This window comes from Arvicanthis niloticus, chromosome 20 (assembly GCF_011762505.2).
Source record: "Arvicanthis niloticus isolate mArvNil1 chromosome 20, mArvNil1.pat.X, whole genome shotgun sequence".
In the NCBI taxonomy this organism is placed as follows: domain Eukaryota; kingdom Metazoa; phylum Chordata; class Mammalia; order Rodentia; family Muridae; genus Arvicanthis; species Arvicanthis niloticus.
This window is the reverse complement of record NC_047677.1, coordinates 48504861-48521527: the sequence shown is the minus strand read 5'-3', so window position 1 is coordinate 48521527 and position 16667 is coordinate 48504861. Positions and strand designations below refer to the sequence as shown.

General features: G+C 50.9%; 2 protein-coding genes across 3 annotated transcripts; one reads left to right on the top strand and one right to left on the bottom strand.

The window, feature by feature from the left end:
* Positions 1–127: 127 nt before the first annotated feature.
* Positions 128–11068, bottom strand: Tap1 (transporter 1, ATP binding cassette subfamily B member). Its single transcript, XM_076916626.1, has 11 exons — positions 10177–11068; positions 9346–9460; positions 9078–9208; positions 7911–8116; positions 7158–7355; positions 5795–5923; positions 5457–5645; positions 4633–4801; positions 4249–4416; positions 2575–2711; positions 128–781 (listed from the first exon to the last, which is right to left on the bottom strand). Exons 1-11 carry the CDS (start codon positions 10700–10702, stop codon positions 575–577), a joined length of 2175 nt encoding a protein of 724 aa, XP_076772741.1. The 5' UTR covers positions 10703–11068; the 3' UTR covers positions 128–574.
* A 110-nt stretch (positions 11069–11178) lies between these two features.
* Positions 11179–16378, top strand: Psmb9 (proteasome 20S subunit beta 9). Of its 2 annotated transcripts, XM_034524367.2 has the most exons (6): positions 11179–11334; positions 12945–13012; positions 14220–14351; positions 14879–15008; positions 15385–15526; positions 16200–16378. In XM_034524367.2, the coding sequence occupies exons 1-6, from the start codon at positions 11275–11277 to the stop codon at positions 16325–16327; spliced, it is 660 nt and encodes a 219-aa protein (XP_034380258.1). In that variant the 5' UTR covers positions 11179–11274; the 3' UTR covers positions 16328–16378. The 2 variants fall into 2 exon arrangements, with proteins under 2 accessions (XP_034380258.1, XP_076772742.1); XM_076916627.1 differs by lacking the exon at positions 12945–13012 and having other exon boundaries at positions 11222–11334.
* The last annotated feature ends 289 nt before the right edge of the window (positions 16379–16667 follow it).

Here is a 16667-nt window from a genome sequence, read left to right as displayed (position 1 = left end):
TGGTGGGTCCAGCAGTAAAACAGAATTCTGGAGAAGAACGGGACACAGGGCTGTGGGGGGTGGGGTTGGGGGGAGGGTGCTGGCTAGCTCAGCAAAGACTTTGTGTGAGCTAAGAAACAGGAGAAGCCACAGTACAAAACACCAGTTTTATTATAAATATCAAGAACCCACAGAACACCCGTTGGCCAGCCTGTGCCTTTGGTTAACTGCGAGCTGCTTGTCCTTTCTCTCTCTGTACATTTTGGGCGTTCCTTCTCATTCTATCCCAACGCCACATCAACCAGGTTTGCGTGTGCAAGCTGTGATACAAGCTCACCGCCAGGAGGGTGGAGACAGGCGATTTAGCAGCTCAGTGTTAGCCTGGGGTACCTGAAACCCTGTCTAACAGGGAGCGAGTCAGGGAAATATCCGTGGTAAATTCCGGGCATCTCCTAGAGGTTACATTTTCTCATGTAACAAACACCACTCCTCAACTATCTCCGTGGGTGTGGTAATATCTCTGGTCCCAGGTTCTCTGCCACACGGGGCAGACAGGGGGAGGAGGGCAGCGCGCAGTGTGCAGTCCAGTGGCCCGTCAGTCTGAAGGAGCCGCAAGAGCCTCCACCATGGCCCGGTAGCACTCTCCTCGCTCCATGAGCTGCTGGTGGGTGCCCTGCTCGCAGACAGAGCCTTCTTTGAGAAAGAGGATGTTGCGGGCCTGCTCTGCCAGGCTGAGCTGCTGGGTGATAAGAAGAACCGTCCGAGAAGCCCGCCTGGGGCTCTCATACAGGAGCCGCTGGACCTGCAGAAACACACACACAACTTACAGCTCTGACCTCTACCGCCCAGGAGGCCCTGTGTCTCCAAGGCTGGGACACATCGTCACTTCCCAAGGAGCTGATATCCCTGGTCTGGAGATCCTCTCCAAACCTTAGATTTGTTAAAGTGTCTTCTCAAGAGGTGGTACAGTTAGACAGGAGAGCGGAAACACAAGAGGAGGGACTGAATAGTCTCTCACCTCTACCCATAAGCTGGGAAACTTTTTTTTTTTTTTTTTTTTTTTTTTTTTGGGTTTTTCGAGACAGGGTTTCTCTGTATAGCCCTGGCTGTCCTGGAACTCACTCTGTAGACCAGGCTGGTCTCGAACTCAGAAATCCGCCTGCCTCTGCCTCCCAAGTGCTAAGATTAAAGGCCTGTGCCACCACCGCCCCGACAGCTGGGAAACTTTAAAAGAAAACTATTCTTCTCCCATATATTACATCCCAACTGCTGTTTCCCGGTCCTCCTCCCCTCCCCCCACTCCTCCATTTCCCCCCCCACTCCTCCCCTCCCCCCACTCCTCCATTTCCCTCTAGGAAAAAGCAGGCCTCCCAAGGACATCACCCAAACACAGCATACTAAGCTGCAGTTAGACTAGGGTCGCCTCGTCCAGCCTTAATATGTAGGAATTTTTTTACATTCAAAAATATATATTAATTTATGCTTTGAGAATTTCATACATGAATATAATGAAATATAATCACATCATCTCCCATTTCCCTCCTCTTCTTCCAGGACCCACCCCACACATCATCTCTCCTATGTCATACATATTTTTAATAACCCTCTAATAAACTCAGAAGCTTTTTATAATTTATTTTTATTTTATGTTCATTGGTGTTTTGCCTGTGTGAGGGTGTCAGACACCCTGGAACTGGAGTTGCAGACAGTTGTGAGCTGCCATGTGGGTCCTGGGAATTGAACCCAGGTCCTCTGGAAGAGCAGCTAATGCTCTTAAAACTAATGCTCTTAACTCCTGAGCCATCCCCTCCAGGCCCTAAAATGAGAATTTTTATATTCAATTTAAAGAAATGTAATGCAGAGGCTGGAGAGATGGCTCAGCAGTTAAGAGCACTGGCTGCTCTTCCAGAGGACCAGGGCTTGAGTTCCAGAACCCACCTGGTGGTTCAAAACCATCCATAACTCCGGTTCCAGGAGATCCATACCCTCTTCTGACTTTCAAAGACACTAGGCACACACGTAAATTCAGGAAAAAATATTCATACACATAAAATAAATTAATCTTAATTTTTTAAAAAATGTAATAGTAACAGCGAACATGAGAATTTGGATAATGTGTATCTGGTCCCAGGCTCCACTGCTCAATAGCTGTGTGACTTTTAGAATGTTAATCAACCTCTCTTAGCCCCTATTTTGCCATCCACAGAATAAGCACAGCAAAAGACTCTGATGGGCAAATTAGTACAAAGGGTGGGATAGAGTGTCTAAGACACAACGCAAGCTTAGCCCACAGACTGTTAGAACAGGAACTCTGTTTGCTGGTTCCCATGTCCTGGAAACCGGGAATTCCAAGGACAGGTTTGAACAGTTACGTTGTTGGTGTAACTAACACGGGGTGAGTAACAGAAGCAAAGCTCCCACAGGAATGAGACTCCAGGAAGATGACACAGCAGGGTGACCCCACCCTCCAGAGGTAGCAGTGAGAAGATTACCAAGGGTCTGAGGCCAGCATGGTCTCCAAAGTGAGGCCCAGGCCAGCCAAGACCACATAGCAAGATGGCTCAAAAAGACAAAGGCTGAAAACCAGAGTCTTACCCGTAGCTGGTTGCCAGCATCCAGGGCACTGGTGGCATCGTCCAAGATAAGCAGGCGTGGCTTCCTGATCAAGGCTCGGGCCAAGGCCACTGCCTGTCGCTGACCTCCTGACAGCTGGTTGCCTGTCTCACCAACCTCTGCAGAGACAAGAGTCCAGCTGAGATGTAGATAGGTGTGTGCTCACACTCACATACACATACAGACACACACACATACATGTTGGGAGCCAACTCCTAGCAGAAAGCAGCTATCAACTTTGCAGCCATCTTGGGCCATATATTTGCAGGTTGATACTTTTCCACCCTGACAAGAGACTTGTTTTTCTAGCTTAATATTTTTGCAAGCAGCCCACAACAGCTAAGCACACTCTGATAAACATCTTGTTTTTCTCAGACATATCCTGGACTTGTTGTTTAGTGCCTCAGCTGCAAGGCACTCGTGGTAAAGTGTCTGCAGCTGCACTCCCCTGCGTGTGCTTATATACACATGGTTCTCTTTCAATAAATGAGACTTGATCAGAAAACTTTGTCTTGTCTCCATTCTTCATGTCTCTTGCCCCTCCATCCCCACTCTCTCTCTTGCAGACCCCATTGACTGACCTGCTGGCCCGGTCAGATACACACTCGCATACACAGACACACATATACACACACAGGTACACACATATATACTCACATACATACATACATACACATACACATACACATACACAGATACAATACACACATACATACACAGGCACACACATACTCACATATGCATACACATTCACATAATCAGACACAGACACACTCACATACACACACAGGTACACATATATACTCACAACACACATACATACATACTCACATACACAGACACATAATACACACATACATACACACAGGCACACACATACACACTCACATAGGCACACATACATACTCACACACATACACACATATACACAGACACACACAGACACATTGACATATATACATACACACAGACACACACATACACACAGGCACACACATGCACCCATGTACATACACAGTCATACACATACACACACATTCATTCCCTTAGGGTATGATACGCATACACACAGATATACACAAACACATAGACATAAACACACTCACATATGGACATATACACTCACACAGAGATACACACTCACACAGACATGCTCAGACACACAGACATACACACTCACACACACAGACATACACACTCACACACACAGACATGCTCAGACACACAGACATAAACACTCACACACAGACATACACACTCTCACACAGACATGCTCAGACACACAGACATACACACTCACACACACAGACATACACACTCACACACAGACATACACACTCACACACACAGACATACACACTCACACACAGACATACACACTCACACACACAGACATACACACTCACACACAGACATACACACACACAAACATACACATACATACATACACACATACATACTCACACACACACCACACACAAGAACATGAACACAGCTATCAGAGGAGCTGGGAAGGGAGGCCGTCTGAAGGCAGATGGAGCACTGAAGATGTGAATCTTAGAAACGAGGGTTCCAACTACGAATTGACATCCAGCGGGCAGGAGGGATTGAGTGATAAAGGCAGGATTGTTGGAGACAGGGTGAGAACTCGGATACCCGTGTCATAGCCCTGAGGGAATCCAGAGATGAAATCGTGGGCTCCAGACTCCATGGCCACAGCCGTGATTTCCTCCATGGTTGGAGTCCGGTTCAGGCCGTAGGCAATATTTTCCCAAAAACTTCTTCCAAATAGGAGCGGCTCTTGTCCCACTGCGGCCACCTGAGGTGAGATGTGAAGAGCCCAGGCAAGAAACACAGAAGTGTTATTGTGTGAGACTGAAGATTCACAATCCGGTGCATACCATACAGTCACGTGTCCTGTACACAGCCCCGACTCCGCCGTGCATCCCCTAACTCTCTGCAAGAGTTTTCACCGAGAATTTTCTCTTGGCTTGATCCCCTCCCCTCCCCTCCCCCACACCTCCTTCTTGCTCACCTGAGTGTGCAGGTAGTGGTGATCGTACTGGACCAGGGGCTGGCCATCCAGCAGCAGCTGGCCCCCGGTGGGCTGGTACAGGTTCTGCAGCAGGGCAGCCACGGTGCTCTTTCCTGACCCATTGGGACCCACCAATGCTGTCACTTTTCCAGGATGCAGCGTAAATGTCAGCCCCTGGAGGCCAGAGAAGCACATCGGAAAAGCATTTGGAGGCCTCTGTCAGTCGGTGTGCTACACGACATCCTACCCAGGAGAAAAACAGAATACACAGCATTCCCTACCCTCTATGCATGGACACCTCCGAAAGAGAAGAGAGGGGGCTGTGGCATGGGAACAGGCAAGAAGCATCACCCAAACTACAAGTGGAGGATGGAGGGCGAGCCTTTCTTCCCAGAAGCAGAAATCCAGTCTGCGTCACACAGCAGCTGGAGACACGGGTTGCTAACTCCTTTGTTAAAGGAACTTTATCTTTAAAAAATAGATTGATTTATTTATTTTTATGTGTATGAGTGTTTGACCAGCACGCATGCCACGTACCCCCAGAAGTCAAAAGAGGACGTAGGATCCCCTGGAACAGGAGCAGGTGGTTGCGAGCCACCATACGAATGCTGGGAACCGGCTCCTCGGCAAGCCCAGCACATGCTCTTGGCCACTGAGCCATCCTGAGCCCCAGAAGCCTTCTCCTTGAGGTCTCTTCTCCCCGTAGCATTATTAGAAGACCAAGCTGGTTCTTTGGTTGGGGTGAGTCTCATTGTCACCTTTGAGGGTTAGGGAGGCCCTGGTCACTGGTAAGAAGACTGAAGAAGTGAAAGGGATGGGTGAACAGTACCTGAAGCACCTGGACGTTGGGCTGGTTTGGGTAGGCAAAGGAGACATCTTGGAACTCCACAAGGCCTTCCATGTTTAAGGGTGCCAGTGAACCACTGAGTGGGGAGCAAGGAGTCAGGTCCAGGTATTCGAATATTTTCTCCGAGGAGCCCACAGCCTTCTGCATGGAGGGGTAGATGGAAAGCAGAACCTGCATCGCAGAGTGGAGTGTGGGTGAGGCTGGGATGGACCATGAAAGCAGGTGGGCGCTCTAACCTGCTTGACAGCATTCAGTGAACAGGCAGAGGATGCGCAAAGCAGCAGAGGTCAGGGGCCCCGCGCAGCGGGGGCGGGGCTCACCTCAACAGCGTTTGTGAACTGAAGCTGGTAGAGCACGAAGGAGACAAGGCTGCCGCTGCTGACAGCCCCTCTGATCACCAGCTGCCCGCCGAGGTACAGAATTCCCACCTTCAGCAGCATTCCCGAGACCTACGAAGAATACAGGGGATAAAACGGACCGCAATGGTCACATGTGAGGTCCTTTCTCCCAGACACGTGAGATGGGGGGGAAGGCGGGGTCAAGGGTCAGATTCAAACACAGCTCAGGATCGGTGGATCGCTGCTGTCTCCTTGTTTGAGGAACATTTGACTCTTTTTTAAAAAGATTTTTTTACAGTTCTAAGTTGTGTGTATGTGTGCCTCTGTGTGTGTGTGTGTCTGTCTGTCTGTCTGTCTGTCTGTCTGCGGGTACAGGCACATGAGTGTAGGCACCCACAGAGGTCAGAAGACGGCATCAGAACCGCTGGAGCTACAGCTTCAGGCGATTACAGAGGTGCCCTACATAACTGCTGGTCACCTGGAAGAGCAGTCTGTGTCCTTAGCAGGTGAACCATCTCCACTTGTAACTTGTGTTACAAGGGTAAAGACTCAGCTCACATCAAGAGCCTCTGTAAAGGAGGTCACATCATTACATTTACTTATCTTTTTATTCTTGTATGTGAGTAGGCCCTACGGTGCACCTTCTGGAAGTCGGAAGACAACTTTCGGGAGTCAGTTCTCTCCTTCCATCCGTCATGTGGGTTCCAGAGATGGATCTCAGGTCACAGCAGCAAGACAGCAGACACATTTACCTCCTGAGCCATCTCATTCCCCAACCCTTTTACTGAGACCAGTCTCACATCGTAGCTCACGGTGGCTGGAATCTCATAGCAATCCTACTGCCTCAGTGTGGGTATCACCAGGATTACAGATGTGAACCACCACATCGGTTTTTATTCCCATTTTTCAAAACAGGGCAGCAGACTTGGAAAAAAGGTAACATGTGATGAATACAGAACTGGTTGGTGGCAGAATGGAGCCTGGGATCTCTGATTAAGACTTTAGTTCTCTGTATGTCCTTATCACAGCTGCCCCTGGCCACTGGCTGCTGGCACTTCTCATAACTCCCACTAACTCGCCCACACAGTGCCAGCATGAAGCACACACCATGCAGGAAACATGTGGCTTCCTGAGAGGCCAAGGAAGGGCTCGAGCTGGGAGAGTGGAAACCTAACACACAGGTCAAGTGGGCTTTGTGTCCCAATGTGGAAGGCCACTTCTTAGCACCACAAAACACTGCCCTGAGCCAATCACTCCCCACTGGAGGAGGAGCAGGAAGGTTGAGAAACAATGAAATCAAGACATGTCCACGCAAAGGAGAGGACTTTCATCTCCTGCTACTCACACTCATGGTCCAGACTTGAACGACGTAAGCCAAGGCCTCCTTCTTGTTTAGCGTCTTCATTTCTTCCAACTTCTGCCTGAACTTCTGGGCCTCTCCATCCTCGTTGGCAAAGCTCCGTACGGTAGGCATCGCTGACAGGGCCTCGAGGGCCACCTGCGTGGACTTTGCCAGAGCCTCCTGCACCTTCACTGCCACTGACTATAGGAAACAAGGACCAGAGACATCACATGGGGTGTCCAAAGGAGAATGAATAGAGATATCTAGGTCACCTACATGGAGACTAAAGTTAAGAGTCAGAGGGACAAAGAGAAGAGAAAAGTCTACAGCCATACTTCTAGGTAGAAGAGGCGTGGAGGAAGCATATCCAGTTTTTCAATGATTTATTTTATTGTGTTTGTGTGTGCATCATGTGTATAGATCTCCATGGAGACCAGAAGAGGGAGTCAGATCCCCTGAAGCTGGAACTACAGACCACTGAGAACCGCCTGGTATAGGCACTGGGAACCAAACTCGGGTCCCCTAGAGGAACAGACAGCACTCTTAACCCTGAGCTGCCTCTCCAGCCTGGGATCCTATTCGTAAGGACAGAATGTGGCCAGAAGTTAGACAAGAAGGCAGAGTACATAGATGTAGGTGCAGGACAATATGGGGCCATCGGTGACAGGACAGAGGCTCAGGATGATGGAAGAGTGGAAGCCACTGAAAGTCTTCTCGGAGAAACCGAGCTTAGGAGCAGAGGATCTGGGAACGCACCTGGTTCACTTTCCCCAGCTTCCTGGGCAGAAGGAATAGCAGAGGCAGGGAAGCCAGGGTGACCACAGTGAGGTACAGTGACCCCCAAACCATGAATGCCAGGAGACACAGGCCTCGCCCCAGGTACCACAGCAGCAGGCTCAGCTTGTCACTAATGGACTCACACACATTGGCTGTGTCCTCGGTCACCCGAGATGTGATGGAACCTGCCCAGATGGGAAACAGGAGAGACAGTGAGCAAGTGGTCCAGAGACAAGAGGAGCTGACAGTCGGGGGGGGGGGGCAGGGTGGACATGTCAGCACAGCATCCTGAGGGGGTAACAAGGGTAGGGGACTGGGGAGGTGCAGGAGCTTCAATGCAGAAGAAGGAAAAGAAACATCTAGTCGGCCTGCACTTGCCTGTAAAGGAGCTATAGCTGGGTGTGGTGTCACACGCCTTTAATCCCAACAGTCTGGGGGCAGAGGCAGCAAAGGCCAGTCTGATCTCCCTAGTGAATTCTATGCCAGCCAAGGCTACACAGTGACACCCTGTCAAAAAAAAAAAAAAAAAAAAAAAAAAAAAAAAAACACCCAAAACAAAACAAAGAGGCAGCAGCCAGGGAGGCAGGCCCAGGATCCTTTAGGAAGTAGAGACTCGAGGGTCTAACCCCGGTGTGTCTGCCTAGGTAGGTTTGGACGTCTCCTGACTAGAATTCAGTTTCCTCCATTTTAAATGAGGCAGTTGGAGTTGAGGGTCTCTGGCTTCCCAGGGCTGTAAGTCTGCCGTTTCTATCTACAGGGAATTTTGAATGCAAAGACTGTTTTTCTTAGAGTAAAAAAGGACAATGTTTTGCTACATTTGAGATATATCATGAATAAGAAGGCTTGGGAAGGGGGTCCCTCAGTTGGTAGAGCTTTTGTCTAACATACAGGAAGTCTTGGATTCAGAGACAGGATCTCGTGTAGCCTAGGCTGGCCTCAGATTGACTCTGTAGCTGCAAGACTTTGAACTTCAGCCTCTAGCTCCTGCCTCTGTCCCCCAAGTGCTGGAATTACCACACCCCATCCATATGGTATTGGGGATCCAACCTGGGCATGTGTGTGTACATGTTTGTAGGAGGTGGACAGTTGAGCATGTGTGGCAATATAGAGATTATATTATCCAAGTGACAAGGTTTCATGAGAGACCTGCTGGGTTCTTCAGGAAAAACCCTGTCTCCTGGCGAAGGACGGCCCGAAACACCTCTCTGTGCACACGGCTGTGCATGTGGCCCATGCTGATGTTGTAGAGTCCATCGCTTGTAAACTCCAGCGCTGTACTAGAGAGTCAGAGACACAGGAGGATCACTGTCTCCTTCCTGAGACAGAATCCCAGAGCCTCACAGAAGTGTAACTTAAACAACAGTCCCAACATCCAGTGCCCTTTGCTGCGGGATCCCCAATCCCACCCCCACACCTGGCTACGGTGAGAATGGACATGAGCCAGATGTTGCGGGTGAAGCCTGGAACTGTCTTATCCTGAAGAATCCAGTCAGTGATGCGGCCGGTGAAGAAAGGAATGGCCATTTCCCCTGAGGAGAGAGGGGAAACACCTCAGTCACAAATGTGATGAGAGAACCACCCACGACTCCTGCCCCTCTCCCTTCACCACTGTCCAGAAAGCTGAGCTCGCCGACCCACGCCTGTTCAGCTACATCAAACTTTTCAAGGGCTACTTAAGAAAGATGGCGGTGAGCAGGGCTTGGGGAGCAGGCTGTTAATCCCAGCACTGGAAGTAGAGGCAGATCTCTCTGGGTTTGAGGCCGGCCTGGGTGGCCTATATAGTGACTTCCAGAACAGCCAGAGCTACATAGAAAGACCCTGTCTCAAAGAGGAAAGAAAGGAAGAGAGGAGGAGAGGCGAAGAGAAGAAAAAAGAAGAAGAGGAAGAGGAAGAGGAAGGAGGAGGAGGAGGAAGAGGAGGAGGAGGAGGAGGAGGAGGAGGAGGAGGAGGAGGAGGAGGAGGAGGAGGAGGAGGAGGAGGAGAAGAAGAAGAAGAAAGGAAAGATGGCGGTGTGGAAAGAAACCCTCACACTAGAGCTATTGATGTAAAGTTCTGCTCCGGAAGACCCTGTCCCCAACGCCCTTGTCAGGACCACCTCTCAGGCCTGGGTCCTTCTCTTTCTGCCTAAATTGCCCCCTTAGGCTCTGACACTTTCCGGGACCACTTTACTTTTCCTTTCTGCCCATTACCCTGGAATCCTGCCCTGTCCCCTGTGACCTGCTCTTTCACCCCGAGTCTCCCTTACCAAGGCAGGAGAGGACCAAGAGAACCAGAACCAGGTAGAGACGCCGCTTTTTGGAGTCCAGGAAGCCTAGCATCCGACACAGCATGTCTCCAGCGCCCCTGCGGCCGCGGGGCGCCCAGAGGCTCCCCAACTTGTGCCACAGGGCGGCTGCGGGCAATGCTGCCACATAACTGAGAACGAAGGCATCTGGACGACTGTTCCAGTGCAGTGATCCAGCGTTGTCACCCTCCCGGAGCGCTCCCCAGGCGGCCAGCTCTCGGAACAAGGCAAGTCCAGGCAGGGCCAAACTCAGCGCCGCCACTAACGGCTGCAAAGCAGCCAGCCAGCCATGGGTTCCCGCGGTGATCCCGAGGACCCCGCGGACTCCTAGTCCCAGGATGGCCCAGCGGCTCAGGCCCACCGCCCAGACCCGGAGCAGCGGCACCTCGGGAACCAACAGGGAGAAGATTCCCGGGAGCACGGGCCGCAGCAGCAGCCAGTCCAGCAGCAGCAGCAGGGCTGCCGCCAGCCAAGCGTGCGCAGCCATGGAGCGTGCGCTGTCAAGAGTCTGGTCCTAGTTTGGGTCTCTCGCTGACCTCGAGGCACTGGAGTCTCGGTCCGGAATGAAGAAGGGCGGGTCCGAGGGTGTGCACGGAAAGTCCCGGGAACCCGCTCGAGCTGGTGGCGCTGGCTAGAAGTGCCAGCATTTAGAGGAAGAAGAAACCGAAAGCTGCGGCCGATTCACTAGACACGCCCCCCGTCTGATACTGGCTTGCCCAGGCTGTTCTGGAAGCTGCCGCTGAAGTCGGAGTTAGAGTTCTGCCTAGCAACCCTGGCTTGCTATGTTCTTCTCCATGACTCTCATTCTCCTCTCCTTCCCCAGGCTTCTTCCCTTGTTTGCATGAATTTTCCCATCCCAAGCCCCACCCCAGCTTCAGGGCGGGACTCTCTGTCGTCACCTGTTTCTGGGCAGATCTGCCCTGCTCAGGATGGCTCTGGGCGCCAAACGCTTGGTAGAATGCCACGCCCCTTGCGCGATGACGGGGCGGGGCCTCAGGCTGCAAGTTGCCAGCGCCGCGCGCGGCCGCTGATTGGAAAGCCGAGCTCCGCTCTGCTAGGATGCTGCGGGCAGGAGCACCTAGCGCCGGCTCGTTCCGGACGGAAGAAGTCCACACCGGGGTAATGGGTCTGGGGGTGACAGTCAGCGGGTGGGGTGACCAGGGACCCCTAAAGCTCTGGGAAGTGAACTAAGAGACTAAGAAACTTAGGAAGTTTGTAGCGCCCAGCGCTTGCGGTCCACAGTGAACGTAGGGTACCCCTGCTCAGAAGTGTGGTGTCCAGGGGTCTGTGGAGGGATCGGCATGCGAAGCTGGTGAGAAGGTGCGTGCTTTGGCTCGAGCTGGAAGCGTCTAAGGGAAGTTGCTCCAAAGCGCTTTCGCTTTCACTCTAGCCTTGGGCAGTGGGGGCTACTGGTTAAATCAAATGAGGGAGGGGCTTGGGAACCCCTGCAAAAGAGTTGCTGAGGTGTCCTGGATGAAGCACCTGAGAGAAGGTAATTTGGAGGGTCGTTGAGAAGGACCTAGCAACACATCATACAAATCTTTGCTTAACCCCAGACAACCTTCACCCTGAGTGAGGACAAGCTCTCTGGCGCCAGGATTGCAGGGGAAATGGGGGTGAACGGTGGTCCTCCTTGTTCCAGGTGCTGCCCTGCTCCCCCCACTACCACCATCCCCATGCTTGCCTGAGAACTTTGCCCAGGCCTAGGAGCTGGGGAGGAGATGGCAGCTGGTTTCTGATCTCTGACAGCCACCAACCACACTCTTAACATGGTATGCAGGAGCAGCCTCCAGGACAGAGTGGCCATTTCTAACCTTTTATTGTGGTCAGAAAGCACACTCACGCGCAGGGTTCCCGGAGATCAGAATGGTGTGGATTGAACAAAAAGACTGGGAAAGTCTCCCTCGTTGCCACGGAGCTGTGGAACTTAGAAATCAGATCAGTCAAGGGTCCAGAGTGAGACCTGGGCGAGTTTTAGAAAGCTCATTCTCCATAAGTCAGTTTTCTCAGTGCGACCGACCGAGGGTTTCTAAGGTGCCATTTAGCCTTGAAGGCATGGGGGAAGCAGACATGGCTGCCCTCCTTCATTCATCCTTAATTCTTTCCTTGACCTGGAAAAACTCTGCTACCCAGCAGTCCCTTCCCCTGGCTGCAGAGTCCAGTTTCACTTAAATGAAACTTGCACCCTACCTGAACAATCCTTGCTGCTTCTGTCCTGCCTCGACTCCTGGCCATGTCAACCCACCGGCCTCTTCTGTGACCCTTGTTCAGTAACCCTGAGGCTCTCCTTCTGATTGAGTAAGGTTGCAGGTTGGGGCGATCCAGGACCAGGAAAAACCTAGCCTTGTGTCACAGTAATTCACAGGGATAATGCGTGTGTACGTGCTTCACACGCTGCAGGGACAGTTTCCGGGCCTTCTCCTCCTGTCCTGCTCTCCTTCTCACGTGGATTATTTCAGCCTCTAGGAACCCAGCCTTGCTTTTCAGGGAGGGAAGAAGTACATTCTGGGAAGCCAGGGTTTGGGGAGAGGGTTCTTTTCCATGCTGCACCACAGACAAGCTGTGACAGTCCCCTGCAGCAGGACACAACACAGAACACGAAGGGAAGTTCAGGCAGGCCTGAACACTGTGTGACCTTGAGTCGGTCACCTCCTGCCATGGACATTTCCTCTTAGAGATGGAGGGTCAGGACACTCCTTGCTCTGACTTCCCATACTGTCTCTCTGCAGACAACTATCATGGCGGTGGAGTTTGACGGGGGTGTCGTGGTGGGTTCTGATTCCCGGGTGTCAGCAGGGTGAGTAGCATTGCAGGCCTGTGTGTTGGGGGGAAGCTGGTGACCCTAAGTGCACATTTTTCTTGCCCGCTTCTGAGCAGTATGGTAATACCGTAATACACAGATGGAGAAGCGTTTGGGCCTCTGAATCCATGGCAGAGGATCCGGAGGACGTAAAGAAATAGTGCCTCCGAGGGGCACAGGGTAGGTTGTAGAGGGACAGGGCTGTCTGCAATTAGGATAAAAAAATAAATGGTGGTTTTGTCAAGCAGACATCTCACTCACTTGCCTGAGTTTGAAGAGAGTTTACTTGGTCCTCTGTTCTGGCTGGCTTCCTCACACACGAGTCAGACGGTAGGATTACGTCGATGCTGTTTCCGCCATGTTTCGTAGAACTACTGTCGCCCCTCGAAGTGATGAACAGCAAAGAAATTCTGGAAAGAGTCATTTTTTCCCTCTTATTTCACTTTTTGTTTTGTTTTTGTTTTTTTCTAGACAGGGTTTCTTTGAGTAGCCCTGGCTGTCCTGGAACTTACTATATAGACCAGGCTGGCCTCGAACTCAGAGATCCGCCTGCCTCTGCCTCCTGAGTGCTGGAATTAAAAGTGTGTGCCACAACTGCCTGACTTCGAGGCACATTTTTCTTACCTAGGTATTCTTTTGTTATAAAAAAAAATAATAAGTTGTTAAAAGTCTAGTATTTTGGGTCTGGAGAGATGGCACTGCTCTTCCATAGGGCCCAAGTTCAATTCCCAGCAAACCACATGGCAGCTCAGAACTGTCTTTAACTCCAGTTCCAGGGGATCTGTCACCCTCACACAGGCATACACCAATATACATAAAATAAAAATAAATAATTTTTTTTAAAACTCTAGTATTTGGGGAATGTAGTATTTGAAAATAGGGTCTCTCTCCTGTAGCCCAGGTTGGCCTCAGACTTGCTATGTAGTCAAGGTTGATCTTGAACTCCTGCTCCTCCTGCCTCTGAGCACCAAGAGTACAGGTATGCCCGCTGTGCCCACCTCACGCTATGCTGGGCTATGTGCGTGCCAGGCAGGTACTCTACCACCTGGGCAACCCCTCCCCTCCCCTGCCCAGCACATCTGATTTTGATTACTGCAGCGACTTACTGCTCTGAGATGGCTTTTTGTTTCCTGTTTTAATCCAAGCATTCCAACCTTGCTGTATCTTTTCAAACCACCTTGAACGTTTGACTCCTTCCCTACAGATCAGCAGTAGTGAACCGAGTGTTCGACAAGCTCTCCCCTCTGCACCAGCGCATCTACTGCGCCCTCTCAGGTTCTGCTGCTGATGCCCAAGCCATTGCTGACATGGCCGCCTACCAGCTGGAGCTACACGGGTACAAAGCCCCGGGGTCCTGACTCCCCTCCCGCTAAAACTCCCCAACTGCCGGCTTTGCCAGCTTTGAGCCCACACTGGAGTATCTGGGAGCCAGTGTTCTGCATCTGTGAAGAGGAAATCACAATAGCGACTCCATCTCCCCTGTGCTGACTTGAAAAGCGCACATCACTGCCCTGATATAGGAAGGAAATCAGGAAGAAGACTACCATTTGACCCACTCCTAATATCAGGCAGTTGCCAGGAGAAATCAAGGTCGTTGGGACGGAAGCAAGTTTATCATCTACTTTAGGGCCAGGCCCTTAGAGTCAAGGGAGGGGTTTATCATTGGGAGTGGGAAGGTGGAGCAGAGACAACAGGTGAGGAGCTGAGGACCTCTGACGTGAAGCTCCGGCTCCCCCAGGCACATGGGAGGGAAGCTGCTGCGGCAACCACTGGTTCAAGCGTGACTTGGCAGGGAGGGCGATGGGGTGACAAGGATGAGACTTAACAGAGTGCCATTGACTTCACTCCCAATGTCCGCTTCAGGTTGGAACTGGAGGAGCCGCCCCTCGTTCTGGCTGCTGCAAACGTGGTGAAGAACATCTCCTACAAGTACCGTGAGGACTTGTTAGCGCATCTCATAGTAGCTGGTTGGGACCAACGTGAGGGGGGCCAGGTGAGTGTGTCCGTTCCAGGTCTCAGGGTTCCCCACTCCTCTCCTGAGACAGATGAAAGTTGTACATCTTTCTAGCTTTGTGGTCCAAAGACGGTTCCTCAAAATACATACTACAGCCCAGATGTGGTGGTACACATCTTCGGTCTCGGCACTCGGGAGGCAGGGCCGTGTGGATCTCTGTGGGTTTGAAGAACCTGATCTATAGAGAGAGTTCCAGGCAAGCCAAGGGCTACATGAATGATAAAAATACATGATAAAGGCATACTGTAGACTACTGTAGACTCAAATGTGGGGGTCCCAGGTCTTCACAATAACTCATCTAACATGAAGAAGCTGTGGAATGACCCTGAGCTGACCTGAGGGACCCTCTCTCTAGGTGTATGGAACCATGGGCGGGATGCTTATTCGACAGCCCTTTACCATCGGTGGTTCTGGAAGCTCCTACATTTACGGTTATGTGGACGCAGCTTATAAGGCAGGCATGACCCCCGAGGAGTGCCGGCGTTTCACCACAAATGGTAACGAGCCAACTGAGAGGTGACTTGGGGAGGGTTTCTGGATGTGGAAAGAAAGTAGATTGTGAAGAATAAGAAAAGAAATACACGGGTGGCCATTCCGTGTCCAAGCTTAAAAACAAATATTTACTTTTAATTATGCTTGTGTACATGAGTGTGTATGTAGAAGCCAAAAGAGGATGCTGGGTCCTCCAGAGTTACAGGTGTTTGTAAGGCACCCAATGTGGGTGTAAGAATAACAGGTGCTCTTAACTACTGAGCCGTCTCTTCATCTTTTGAAACTGGGAGTCGTTTGAGAGTGGGAGGGGACAGACAAGACAACCGGTAAAAGAGATGAGGCCAGGGGCATAGGGATGGAACAGGACTGTCTTAAGCAAATCACGGAAGGGTCCGAGGTCACTATGGGAACTAGCAATGAATTAACCTATCCCCTCCACCCACCCACCCAGCCCCGCCCCCAGCTAGCTCACACAAACTTGGTTGCTCAACCTTCAAGGATTTGGGCAGTTTGTGCTAACTTATAGGTAACGAACGTTTGCAACAGAAACATGGGCGGATACCGGGTTGCTGGACGTTACGATGTGTTCTGAGGGAAAAGTAGCATGTAGTCAGAGAGGGAAGGAAAAGAATATTTCAGCCATTTTCTGCTCCTCTCTCCAACGTGAATCCTCTGCAGCCATCGCTCTGGCCATGAACCGAGATGGCTCCAGTGGGGGTGTCATCTACCTGGTCACCATTACAGCTGCTGGTGTGGACCATCGAGTCATCCTGGGAGATGAGCTGCCAAAATTCTACGACGAGTGACCAACCCCCCGAAGTCCCTTCCTTGTTTGTAATAAACTTTATGGAACCAGAGGCTGATGTGATGGACAATGGTGAAATGGGTATTGAGAGACACAGCATCTGGCAGGAAGCTTCCCTCCTGGCCCTGAGATCAGCATGCTCCTTTCATTCTTTTTTAAAAAATAAACTTTATTATTACAAAAAAAACACAAATAAAAAATAAAATGTAAGTTGCAAATAAATAAAAGCATCCACACTAAAACTAACCACATTCAAAGTCTGCAGGACTCAGTGAACTTCTATACAGTAAGAATTGGGATTTAAATCCCAATTTAAAGAGGTAAAGCTTGACATTAAATTA